General features: G+C 67.9%; 2 protein-coding genes across 2 annotated transcripts; both read left to right on the top strand.

Annotated features, from left to right (window-relative positions):
• Window positions 1-6827: 6827 nt before the first annotated feature.
• On the top strand, window positions 6828-8333 carry CHLNCDRAFT_9217 (hypothetical protein; the record flags this gene model as incomplete). The annotated part of the gene is made up of 6 exons (XM_005844938.1): window positions 6828-7072; window positions 7211-7357; window positions 7433-7561; window positions 7678-7841; window positions 7983-8083; window positions 8220-8333. Coding segments are annotated over 6 exons (900 nt in total), but the record flags the coding sequence as incomplete, so codon positions are not given.
• A 1870-nt stretch (window positions 8334-10203) lies between these two features.
• CHLNCDRAFT_26336 (hypothetical protein) lies at window positions 10204-12755 on the top strand (the record flags this gene model as incomplete). Its single annotated transcript, XM_005844937.1, has 10 exons — window positions 10204-10294; window positions 10383-10431; window positions 10571-10675; window positions 10784-10919; window positions 11041-11219; window positions 11366-11464; window positions 11561-11662; window positions 11844-12003; window positions 12104-12247; window positions 12393-12755. Coding segments are annotated over 10 exons (1428 nt in total), but the record flags the coding sequence as incomplete, so codon positions are not given.
• Between the last annotated feature and the right edge of the window lie 66 nt (window positions 12756-12821).

Raw genomic sequence — 12821 nt, 5'->3', positions numbered from 1 at the left:
CGTCTCCTGATAGGAAAGGCCGCCGGTGACCGTGCTGTAGGCAGGACCAGCGCACACCAGCGGATCGTGAAGTGGCTGGCAGCCAGCGCCATGCAAGCGCACAGACTGGAAAGGTAGCGGCGGCGGCAGCGGAGCAGTCGCCCACCTGCGGCGCCGCGGGACAAGCCCCAGCACCATGCGCAGCGGCGCGATGGTGAACAGCAGCCACACCGCCAGGCCCGTCCAGAACACAGCCACCATGGCGCCCTCGTCCTGCAGAACAGGCGGGGGGCAGGGACCCAGCCCAGGGTGTCACAGCTGCAGGCCAGGAGCCGCCTGGAGTCGAGCGTGCAAGACTTTCCTGCTGGCTGAAGAACCTGCCCAGATACCTGCCCTGCCTGGCCGTGCTGCCTGCCTGATCCCGCCCGCTGCCCTGACCCACCCACCCGGAAGTAGAGGAAGCGCATGAGCAGCAGCTGCACCAGCGGCAGCAGGCGGATGAGCAGGGAGGCGCTGCTGACCAGCTTGCCCCGCATGTTGCCCGGGTGTGCGGCCCGCCTGCGGTGCAGTGCATGTGAGAGAGGCAGGGTGGGTGCGGCAGGCTTGATGGGTCGACAGCAAAGCACCCGACGGAGGTCAGGAGGCAGGGAGGTTGGCAGGGGCACTCACCTCAGCGCGACAATCTTATCTGCCCAGTACGCCAGCAGCAGGCCTGCAGAGGCAGCACGCCAAACCATGCACTCGTGAGGACCGGTCACACCGGCATTTTTTGCCCCGCTTCAGGGATTCCGCGCCAACGCTGTTGCAAGGCTGTCCGGCACATGCGTTGCTGTTATGAACAAGCCAACGCACCCAGGGCTGCGATGTATGGGCTGATGGGCAGCACGGGCATCCAGCACACCGCCACCCCCAGCGTGGTCAGCGCCGAGGCATACTGCTCCGCCAGCAGGAAGGGGGGCGGCTCCAGCAGCCGGTTCATCATGGCCTGTGGAGCAGAAAGGTACGATGGGTTGGGCGGGGGAAACGCTCAGCAGACACCCGTGTGGCGAGCAGCTTGGCCAGGGGGGCTGGCCACCAGTGCCAAGCCGCCCGTGCGCCCATTCAACTTCCGCCATGCACCTGCGTCTTGGCTGAGCGTGAGACCAGGCAGAAGTAGAGCAGCTCCTCCACGTCGCACAGCGTGGCCAGCGGGGGCAGCAGCGCAGTGGCCAGCTGCATGTAGAAGGCTGACTCCATGAGGCCGCCACGGGAGTACCTGGGGGCAGGCAGGCAGGCAGGGTAGTGGAAGGATGTGCGCACGCGCGTGTGTCGTGGTGGCGGCAGCGCAGACCGCATCATGCCACATCCGATCCATTCGTGCGGGACACATGAGAGCTCGCCCCTCACCAGCTGCTGCTGCTCCCTGCAAAGTAGGCCGCCAGCAGGGGCACCACAAAGGCATTGGTCAGGTACGCCACTGCAAGGGAGGGCAGGTTGGAAGCACATGAGCATAGCGGGCGGATCGCCAGCAAGCGGAGCGAAACAGTCTGCATCGAATAGACCACCCAACTCCCGTTCCCCATCCCCTTCCCCTCTAGCCTACGCTCGCCTGACAGCTTGAGCAGCGCCCAGCGCTCGCCAGCGGTGCCCGTGTGCCACCGCTCCAGCACCGTCAACTGCAGGCAGGCGACCCAGACCTCGCCAGCCACCTCAACCAGCAGCCAGCACTTCCAACAGGAAACTGACGAGCATTCACCAAGTGACCCCCCAACTCCTGACCAGGGGCCACCACCAGCGAGGGCCCACCTTGCGCACCGCCACCGTCACCAGCCAGTTGACCAGCACCACAGCCAGGCCCGACAGGATGCTGATGGCATTCAGCTTGGTCACCTGCAGCGGCAGATGGAGAGCGTGGTGGGGCAGCAGCAGCCGGGGCTGTGATGATTGCTGCCATCGCAGCCCCAAGCCATCCGCAACAGGGGCGCCCAGCTGGCCGCCGCCTCAGCAGGTGCCCGAGCCAGCAGGAGCCTTGGCCCAGGCAAGCGCCTCAGCCAGCTGCCCGCCGACCGCACCTCTAGCGCGGATGCGGTGAAGGCAGCCCAGGAGGAGAAGTCGAGCGATCCGTCCACTTCGCTGTCATAGCTGTACAGAGTGGACATCCTGCAGTGGCAGACAGCGGCACCGCACATGAGCAGCGGCAGGCAACCCAGCTGCCCATCTCCCTCCAAGCGCGCCCCGCTCCCGCTCACTTGTTCTTGCGTTCATCCTCCCCCGCCACTGCCAGCCCGTACTGCACCCCGGCCCCCGCCGCCACAATCAGCAGCGTGAGGCCTGCTGACGCCAGCCGCCGCGTGAGCGCAGCCGAGCCGGTGCAGGCGGTGTGCTGCCACAGGATGTCGGATGGTTCGGGCGCCCTGAGGCAGGCGGGCGGGAGCAGCGATAGAACAGCAGAGTTGTCCTCACTTCCTGCTCGCCCGCCTGCGGTGTCCACCCCCAGTCCTGGGGGCAGCCGCAGCGCCAGGTGCGCAGCCGCAGCCGGCTGCCTGGCCACCCACCTGCGGACCCGCACGCGCCGCGAGGCCAGGCGCGGCGCGGTGGCGGTGGCGCCGCACAGCGCCGCATCCAGCGCCCGGCGCACCGCGGGGCGGTGGTGGTCCTCAATCATGTTTGCCGCGTGCTCCGCATACTCAAACACAGCCAGCGCGGTGCCTGCGGCAGCAGCAAGCCAGCCAGCCAGCCAGGGAGCGACGCTCTGCCTCAGCCGCCATGCAAGCCTCCCTTGGCAGGGAAGGGAGTGGGGACGCGCACAGGCGGGCAGAGAGGTTGGCTGCCGACTGCGATGCAGGCACCCGGCCGACGCCAGGCTCCCTCCCGGTGGTGGGCAGTACCTGTGGGCCTCAGGTCCTGCCGCTCGTAGCAGCGCAGCTTGCGGGCGGCGGCGTCCAGCTGGCGCTGCAGGCGCTGGCGGCTGGCGGCGCCCAGGGCGCACAGGTTGAACCACCAGGAGGCGCAGGCGCAGGAGGAGGAGGCCAGCCAGGCGTCGCTCTCGGCACGCCTGCAGCAGGGCAGAGGGTTGGGGCAGGGAGTGCAAGGCAGGGGGAAGTTGACGCCGCATGCGGGAAGGGGGCCGTGTTGCGCGCTGCATGAGCCCCAGGTTCCTCAAGACCGCACCTGACCAGCAGCATCTGCAGCCGCTGCGCCACTCCGATGGCGTCCCCCACATCGGGAATGCTGTACGTGGCCACCACTGCGCCAGACAGCACGCAGGGGGCTGCTGGTCAGGCCAGGTGCACTGGCTGGCAGATGCCCGGCATCTGCACACCCAGCATCGGCGCACCCGGCACAACCGCCATCCCATCCACCCGCCATGCCCACCAGCCCGCCGCCGCCAGCTCACCGCCGCCGTAGTGGCTGCACCACTCTCGCAGCTCCGAGTCTGCCACGGTGCCAGGGATGCCCTGCACCACCGCCGTGTAGTCGCTGGCGGTGATGACCCTGGCGTCGCTGGCGTGCACAGCGTGCAGCTGCGCAGGCAGGCGGATATCGGCGCCCAGTCAGCACAGGCGCAGCAGGGGTCATCATCCACTGCCGGTCAGCTTGGTGGTGCTGGCCGGGATCTTGCAGGATCCCCACACCCCACCCACACACCCAGAATGACCGGCGGGCCCACCTGGGAGTGCGTGAGGAAGAGCACCCACCCCAGAAACAGCAGCTGGCCCAGGAACAGCACCCAGAGCTGGGCGGCGGGCACCGTGCCGGCGCTGGCGCTGGCACTGCCGGCGGCGCTGCTGTCCAGCTGCAGTGCGCAGCAGTAGCAGGGCCCGTCCGGGGCGGCTGGGTCAGAGGTGGCGCTGCTGCACGGCGGGTGCAGCAGGCAGGTGGCGTTGGCGTTGTGTGCGTCGGGCGGCAGGATGGGGGGGGGCAGGCCCGCGCACTGCGGGTTGCTGGCCAGTGTTGCTGAGGTCCAGGTGCAGACGGCGGGGCAGTCAAAGCTGCTGCTGTAGGTGGAGCTGCTGCAGCGGCTGCCCGCCGTGGTGCCCGTCACCCAGCTGCTCGTGTCCCAGCCCTTGCTGCACATCTGGAGCGGCGCCTGCGGCAGGCAGCGCAGCACGGCACGCTCTGTGCCGGTGCCCCCGTCCTGCCAATCGAATGCGCTCTCAAGCAAGGCCGGCAGCGCAGCTTGCACGACCGCCGGCCCTCCTGGCACCCCATCTCCCCGACTGAGTCTCACTTCACGACCTGCTGCGCCACTCCACCCACGCCCACCTGGTCCACCTCCAGAGTGTACCCATCCGCCCATCTCTGGCTGGTCATGTTGCTGACCAGCGGGTAGATGGCCACCAGGCTGCGGGGAGGGAGGGAGGGAGGCATGTGGTGGACCACCATGGGGCTGGGGCCAGCTCACCTCATGCATCCAACCGGACTTCATAGACGGTTTGAAGTGGCGAGGAAAGCAGTGAAGGGAAGCAGTGAAGGGCCGAGCCGACGGTAAGGCCGCCAAGCAGAAGGGTGGCAAAACCCTGCCTTCAGGCAGCCCCGCCGCCCTTGCCTGAGCAGCATAGCCGCGACGATGAACTGCTTGACGCTGGCAAAGTACACGCCCAGGCCTGCAGGCGGCAGCAGCGGTGCAGCAGCCAGATCAGCGGCTTTGCGGCATGCTGCTGACAGGTGGTTGTTGCTGGTGATGGCTGGGAGCCACAGCCCCGCAGCGGTTGGGCAGACACAAGCCAGGTGCCACGCCTGCGCTCCCCTCCCTCCCTCCCTCACCAGTGCACGCCTCTCCGATCTTCTGGGGCGAGGCCCAGAGGCTGAAGGGGCGGGCGGAGGAGGCCACCGGCACCCCAAACTGGTCGCGGTCCTGCTGGCGCAGCTGGCGCAGGTGGCGCTGGCGCAGCGCCGCCGTCCTGCACAGGCGGCAGGCGAGCCAGGCAGCGAGTGAAGAAGGCGGGGCGGGCTACCAGAGGAGCAGAGGGCCAGCGACGCACAGCAGCAGCGTGCAGACGGCTGTGGCAGTGGGCGGTGCCTTGCCTGGAGGGGCGCTGCCCGCCCAGCTGCGACTGGCCTCCCACGCGGGCCGCCGCCTCCTCCACCGCGGACGTGGCGCCCGCATAGGCATCCAGGTGGAAAGTAGAGGCATCTATGGATTTGCTGGGGGATGACTTGCCGCCGCTGCCGTCCTCCTCACGCTGCACACCAGAGGGCACCGGGGCGTCGGGGCGAGGCACCACCAGCAGCAGCAGGCGGCCAGCAGCCCACAACCATCCATGCATGCGGGCATGCGCGCCCTGCGGCGTAACCCAGGCGACACTGAGCCGGCTGCTGACCTGCTGGGCGCCATGCGCCGCACCCTCTGACGGCAGGAGCTGCTGCTGGGAGGAGGGGATGCGCGTCATGGAGGCAGCCGAGGGCGGCCGGAAGAGCGGCGGCGGCGGCAGCCCAGTCCCCGCCGGCGGCATGCTGGTGGGGCCCGACAGGCTGCTGGTGCCCCAGCTGGCTGCAGGTAGCGGGTCGGCTGCCGCAGCAGCAGGCAGCGCTTCGGCGGGCGCCGCCGCCGGCTGTGGGTGCCGGAACCAGCCAAAGCGCCCCGGCGGCAGCGGCGGCGGCGGCGCAGTCGGCAGCGCCTGCTCCCCAAACAGCTGCTTCTGTGAAAGCGGGGGCGCCTCCTCTTGATAGCCTGACCATGCCGCTTCTGCTGCTGCTGCCGGGTCTACTGCTGCTGCCGGCGTCGGCTGGCCAAACAGGCGATAGGCCTCTCCCAAAGGGGAGGCTCCTGGCGGCGGCGGCGGCGGCCGATACGTGGTTGCCATCTCGGCTGCATACCGGCGGGACCCCGCAGGCTGCTGGAGTTGAGTCGGCGAGGGAGCCGCGGCACGTGCCGCGGCGCCAAAGCGGGGCGTGGTGGCCGCGTCGCTGAGCGGCGGCGGCGAAGGCCGCACCACCACGCTGCTCTCTCGCAACGACTCCATTCCCTCCAGCTCCAGGCTGCCCTGCTGCACCATGTCATCATCGTCAGCAGCATTGTGCTCCTGCCTCTGGTCGCCGCCTCCAAACAGGCGTGCCGCCCAGGCTGGCGGCGCAAGGCTGACCGAGCCAGCACTGCCGCCGGTGGCGCCGGTGGCGCCGCCGCTGCCGCCGGCGGTCCCGCCATTGAGGGACTGCGAGGCGGTGTGGAAAGGGCCGCTGCCGGTGTTCCCGCTCTCTGCAGTGTAGTAGCGGGACGTGGGGTTGCTCATCGTGAGCCTTGCCCCAACCACCCAACGGTCACGGCTGGCGTCAGTTCACACCAGCCGTGGCACCCCAGATTCGCCTGAGGTGCGGGTGGTAAGTCGAGGAGGACGTCCGAGGCCTGATTTTTCGCAGCAGGGCATGGGTGCCCTGCCGGCAGCTGCTGGCAGAGCGGAGGGGTGATGCAACTCACCACGATCAGCCTGCTCAATCTTGGCGGACGTGGGATGCCAATTCTCGCTCGCGGGGCGCCCTGCCTGCGACGCCCTCAGCTGCCCGCCCATTGCAGGGAGCAGCGGTGCTCCTCCGCCTCACACAACACACATCGTGGCGTCATGGAGGAGCCTCCAGCAAGGACAGCATTGCTAGAGGCGGCGGCAAGGGGCCGCCGGGTGCCCACCACCCTGCAGGTGCGTCGGGCGGCAACGCTGTCGGCGGCACAATGCGCAAGTGCTTTGCGCCTCGAGAGTCAGGCTCCCTGCATTCATGCCTCGATGTCTCCACTTCCTGGAAAGCTGGCTGCGCAGGTCCGGCCCGGCCTCGCCTCTGGCGCTCCCATGGCGCCCGAGCTGGCTGCCGCGTTTGAGGGCCTGCACGTGGAGGAGGTGCAGCTCTGCACCGACGCCGACGCGGCCTCCACCAGCAGCGATGCCGCCTCCCAGGCCTGGCTTCCCGTGCGCCTGGTTAAGCGGGCGCGTGCGCAGCAGGAGCGGCTGCCGGCGGTGGTACTGCTGCATGCCACGGGGGCGAGCAAGGACAGCATGGCGACGCAGCAAGCCGAGTTTGCTCGGCGCGGGTACCTGGCGGTGGCGGTCGACTGCAGATACCATGGAGAGCGCAGCGTGGATTTGGAGGACTGCCGCGGCGGCTATGAGCAGGCCCTGGTCAGGTGCGGGGCGGGGCCTGTTGCCTGGCCTGTCTGATTGGCTAGTATCGGGGCCCATGCAGGACCCACATTTATCGGTTTGCAGCCAGGAAAGCGATTTGGGGTCAACTATGCTTGCAGCCCCTTCCCTGCCCTCCGCAGGGCGTGGCGGCGCAGCGGAGAGCGCCCCTTCCTGCTGGATAATGTGTGGGACCTTCACCGCCTGCTGGACTGGCTGCAACACAGGCAAGGAGGCGGCGGCGCAAGCCGCCTGCCGCGCCTGGCTCGGCTGCCTGCACAACTCTGTCAGTCGCCTGCTCTTGAAGGCTGCCTTCCGTGACCCACGCCGCGCATTTATAGCCTGCCGCATCGCTCTCGGTGCAGGCCTGACGTGGATGCTGCCCGCATCGGCATGACAGGGGTCAGCCTGGGCGGCATGCACACCTGGCTGACGGCGGCGGCGGACGTGCGTGTGGCTGTCGCGGCGCCCATGATTGGTGTGCAGCACTTTGGGTGCGTGCAGCAACGCTTTGGTCGCTGGTGCTGGCAGCCTCGCTGGGGATGGGGGAGGCTGCCGGCGGGTGGGTACAGGGACTGATGGGGACGTGTGCCCTGCTGCCTGCCTGCAGCTGGGCGGTCCAGCAGCAGCAGTACCACGGCCGCGTGGGCAGCATACCCCTTGTCTTCCAGGCAGCTGCAGCAGACCTCGCACAGCAGCAGCAGCAGGGCACTGCAGCAGGTGCTGAAGTCAGCCCAGAGGTGGTGGCGGCGGTGTGGGAGCAGCTACTGCCTGGTGAGCTGCCGCAGCGCATGGCGCGCCTGTGGCATGCGTCCCCCGGCTTGGAGATGGTCTGGAGGCAGCCCACTGCGTGGATTCGCCGGTGCTTCCATCCCCTGCACGCCTGAGGTGGCTCTCCCCGGCCATGCTGTGCAGGCTTGCTCGATCGCTACGATGCCCCTCATTCGCTGCCGCTGCTTGCCCCCCGCCCGTTGCTGGTGGCCAATGGGGAGGTTGACCCTCGGTGCCCAATGCAGGTGCTGCTCAGTGGCTGGGGCGGCTGATTCCTGGACACCGTGCTGTGCCATACCAAGCAGATTGCCAGCAGCGGGCGCCAATGGCGCTGCCGGCATGTACTGACCTTGCAGCCTTGGCCCGGCACGTGCGGTGCAGGGCGTGGAGGTAGCGATGGAGGCTGTTCGAGCGGCATACGAGCGTCACGGCGCCGCAGACAAGCTGCAGCTGTATGTGGTGCCTGGCTGCGGGCACGAGTGCACCGCCTGCATGTGGGAGCAGGTGAGGGGGCTGAGCTGGCGGCCTTTGGATGACGCCTCCCAGTTTTCATCCAGTGTGCCACCTCCCCTCCTGCAGGTATTTGCCTTCATGGACCGCCACCTTCGAGGCACCACGCCTTGCAGCAGCCAGCATCAAGCGGCAGAGGCTGGATGACGGTGCTCCTGCTTCGGGCACGGCAGGCACGACGACAGGTGGCGACCGCGCTGCCTTGTGCCAGATGTCGCCCCCCCCCGAATCGCACGCAGCGCGAAAAATGTGATCCTCGCCCAACACCAGACACAGAAGGAAGGAATCTGGGTCTCGCCCTTTGGCCAGAGAGAGCAGCAGCCATCCGGTGAACACCATGGCCCCGAGTGCCGCGTCCCATGCCCTCCTAGCCGTTCTAGCTCTGTCTTTGCTGCTGGCAGCCGAGGTGAGGGGGTCCTTTGCAGTGGGCACACGGGCGGACCGTTAACGCGTTCGGCTGCGCCTCCCGCTGAATCGCGCCACAGGCAGCAAAATTGATATTCATCCGTGTATCCCCCCCTGCTACACACAGGCTCGGCCCACCCGCCTGCTGCTGCAAGGTGCGGCAGCGCCGGCGCCCAGCCCCCTGGGCGCACCAACTCCCGCCGAAGCAGTGGCGCCTGCTGGAGAAGAGGCGCCTCCATTTATTGATGCAGGATCGCAGCTTCTGGAATGCGCCCCAAGGAACAAGCCGTGTGGGGCGGCGGCTGGAGGACTGCAGTGCTGCCCCGGTAAGGCGGCTTGGGCCGCTCAGCACTGTTAGTAACCTAACCCACTGCTCTGTTCCTCCAACTTGCTCCACGTCCCCGGTTATTGCAGGAACCAAGTGTGTGCAGCTGGCAATTGATATGCTTACATCGGGCTCCACCACGTGGGTTTGTGTTACTGCTTACGCGCCACCGCCGTCAAAACGTTGATGCCCAGCAGGCTTTTCCCATGCAATTTTGCCGCTTTCCCTGAGTGCACGATGGGCATTGCTGTAAATGCAGTCAAGTGTGTAAGAATGGCGCGAGAGCGCGAGGCATGGGCCATTGCCCGTCAGCACTTCCCGATTGCGGATCTCGCCAGCCCCCCTGCAACCGCGCTGAGACGCTCGCAAGTGTGCCTTTTAGCTTTGGTGATCCGGTCCCTACCAACACACACACAGGGCTTTGAGGGGTGCTGTGATGCATCTGCATGGCGTCGCGGCGGCGGCGGGACAGGCGCGGCGGCCATTGAGTCCATGCCCTAGTGCGAACCCGAAAGTTATAAGCTTTTTTCTGCTGCTGCTGCTAGACAGAGCAAGCTTGAGCTACATCCCTGCTGCCCAACAGGGAGTGCCTTGTCGAGCTGCCGAAGTGCCCGCCGGTGGCCTCCCAGTCGCCTACGCCCGACATGGACGAGCCCGACGCCTCTCGTGACCATAGCGCGTCCTCGGCGGCGCTGGCCGATCGGCCCTCGCCCTTTGCCGACCTGCCGCCTGGGGACGGCCCCCCGCTGCTGACGCCGTCAGACAGCCGTCGGCTGGCGTGGGAGGCGGCTTGGGACAATGACGCCGGCGTGTCCATGATGCTGCCCACCACCATGGCATCAATGGCTGTGACGATGACCCCGATGCCCACCATCCTGGCCCAGCCCTCGCTGGTCCTGGAACCCTCGCTGGAGCAGACGCTCAAGGAGGAGGAGGCGGCGCACGGCGGCGTGGCGGTCTGGGCCCAGGATGCTTGGGCGCTGCTGACCCTAGCGGTCCCATTGGCGGTGAGCCGCCTGCCCAGGCTGTGCGGCAGGAGGCAGCAACCACACCCGCTGGCAGCCCCACCCGACCCCCGTCCCTGCCTTGCGCTGCCCGCAGTTTGCCAACCTGGCAGCCTTCTCCATCAATGCCGTGGGCGTGTCGTTCGTGGGGCGGCTGGGCAGCCTGCAGCTGTCTGCGGCGGTGCTTGCAGCCTCGGTATTCAACGTGACCGGTGGGTGAACCTCCTTGCACCCGCCTGCCCGCCTGCTGGCGGGCTTGCTGTGCTCTCTTCCCCACGACACCCTGGATCCTTCACGCAGGCCAGTGCGTGATCATGGGCATGTGCGGCACGATTGACACGCTGGCAGGGTGAGCGTGGGCAGCTGGATGGATGGGAGGGCGGCAGGAGCGGCGGGCGGCTGCCTGTGCGCCAGCGCTACACCTGCCGCGCTGGCCCTCGTGTCGACCGACCATCCCTGCCTGCTGCCCCACTCGGTCACGCCTGCAGGCAGGCGTTTGGGGCGCGCAACTTCCGGGCGGTGGGCGTGGTTCTGCAGCGCTCGCTGCTGGTCAACCTGCTGTTTGGATGCCTCATCGCACTGGCGTGGCTGCGGTGAGAGCCGGGCCGGCGGGCGCCCCTGCCAGGTTGCTTTGCCAGCAGATTGTCAATCGTGGCTCAGCCTGCCGCCCATGCTGAGCTTCGTGGTGGTGGGCGCTGCAGCTCGGAGCGCCTGTTCCTGGCGCTGGGCCAGGAGGCGGAGCTGTCGGCGGCAGCGGCGCGGTACATGGCGCTGGTGGCCCCCTCGCTGCCCTGCATCGGCGTCTTCGAGGCCTGCAAACGCATACTCATCGTACAGGTGCGACCGTGGGCGTGGGAGCTGGGGGGGCTCAGACAGCCAGGCACGCAGCCCACCCATGGCATGCGCTGCCTCCCCCGTCCTTGCCGCTGCACGCAACGGGAGGCCCTGCCACTTGCAGGGCATCGTGCGGCCCGCTGTGGTGGTGACCCTCATCTCGGCGGCCCTCACCCCGCTGTACAACTGGTTGCTGATCATCACGCTGGGGCTGGGCCTCGACGGCGCAGCGCTGGCGGTGGTGGCGCTGCAGCTGACGTCGGCGGCGCTGCTGGGAGGCTACGTGGTGGTGCGCAACATGCGGTGAGCCTGGCCGGGGGCATTGGCGTGCAGCAGTGCATTGGTGCCGCATCTGCCGACAAGCAAGCCACTCCAGGGCCTGCCTCATGCCCGCAGCCCTGCTGCCGCGGCCCGCCTGCCCCGCCTCCCTGCCGCAGCATGCGTGGCAGGCTGGGGGCGACATGGGACGGCTGGAGCCGGCAGGCGCTGCAGGGGTGGGGGCAGTACCTGACCCTGGCGCTGCCGAGCGTCATCATGATTGGCTGCAAGTGAGCAATGCGGCCCAGTCTGCCCACGGCTGCACCTGGTTTGCTTCTGCATTGTGGGGATAGCTGCTGGCCACCCACCGCCCCATGCGGGTGCAGGTGGTGGAGCTTTGAAAGCCTTCTGCTCATGGCTGGCTGGACGGCGACGGCCAAGCGGGATGTCGCCGTCATGGGCCTCTGCTCGGTGACCAACAGCATCATGTGGGTCCACCGCTGCAGCAGCGCCTGTTGTCTCGGGTTTGTGTGGCCGCGCCGCAAGGATCGCCTCCTGTGCGCTCAGGCTCCCGAGTGTGTAAAGGCACGGAGCTGCTCATGGCAGTGCTGCATGTCCGACCGGCTTCCTTGCCTGCCGGCCGCCCCGCCACCCACTTCCCCCGCGCAGCTTCTCCCTGGTCTTTGGCCTCTCCATCGCTGCCTCTGTGCGGGTCAGCAACGCGCTGGGGGCGCGCTGCCCCGACACCGCCCGGCGAGCCATCCTCGCCGGCTTCGCCATGACCCTGGCGCTGCTGGCGGCCTTTGTCGTGCTGCTCATGACCCTGCAGGTGTGCTGCTGGCTGTGCCGGTGGTGCTGGTGGTGCCGGGCATGCTGCTGCTGCGGCATCTGCTGCTGCTGCCTCACCGCTACCTGCCCGGTTCTTGCAGGACCGCTGGGTGCGGCTGCTGACCAATGTGGAGCCTGTGGTGGCGGCCACGGTGCAGCTGCTGCCCATCTTCTGCGTGTCACTGCTGGGGGACAACGCCAATGTGGCGCTGCAGGCGCTGCTGCGCGGCGCCGGCAAGCAAAAGGTGCGGCGGGTGGCCGGCAACGTTGCTCGCAGCGCCGCTCGTGCCCACCACCTACGAAATAAGGCAGCTCCGAACCTACTCCTGTGGGTTTGGTGTAGACCGCTGGCCTGGGCCGCTCTCTGCCCTGCTCCCCTTCTTTGTGTAGATTGGAGCCATCACCAACGTCCTCTCCTATTGGGTGCTGGCCATCCCGCTTGCCTACTATCTGGCCTTCCCCCGTGGCATGGGGCTTCAGGCAAGCATACCGGCCCATGCCTCGCCACCTCCGCCCCGCATTCTGATGTGCCAGGACTGTGGCGTTTTGCTGCACCCTCTTTACTGTTGCAGGGCCTGTGGTGGGGCACGGCCGCCGCAAACAGTGCAATGGGAGCGTTCATGCTGGTGGTGGTGCTGCGGTTCGACTACGACGGCGAGGCGGCTGCGGCGGTGCTGCGCTGTGCCTCGCGCTCGCTGCGCCAGCCGCTCATGCACCATGTCAGTGCGGCGCACACCAGCCATGGCTGCCTGAGGGACATGGCATGATGAGTATGTGGGAAAATAGATAGTAGTTGGTGCAAGAGACCCATCATAAACA

This window comes from Chlorella variabilis, assembly GCF_000147415.1.
Source record: "Chlorella variabilis unplaced genomic scaffold CHLNCscaffold_20, whole genome shotgun sequence".
NCBI classification, from domain to species: domain Eukaryota; kingdom Viridiplantae; phylum Chlorophyta; class Trebouxiophyceae; order Chlorellales; family Chlorellaceae; genus Chlorella; species Chlorella variabilis.
The sequence above is the reverse complement of the archived record's forward strand: the minus strand, read 5'-3'. Positions and strand labels throughout refer to the sequence as shown.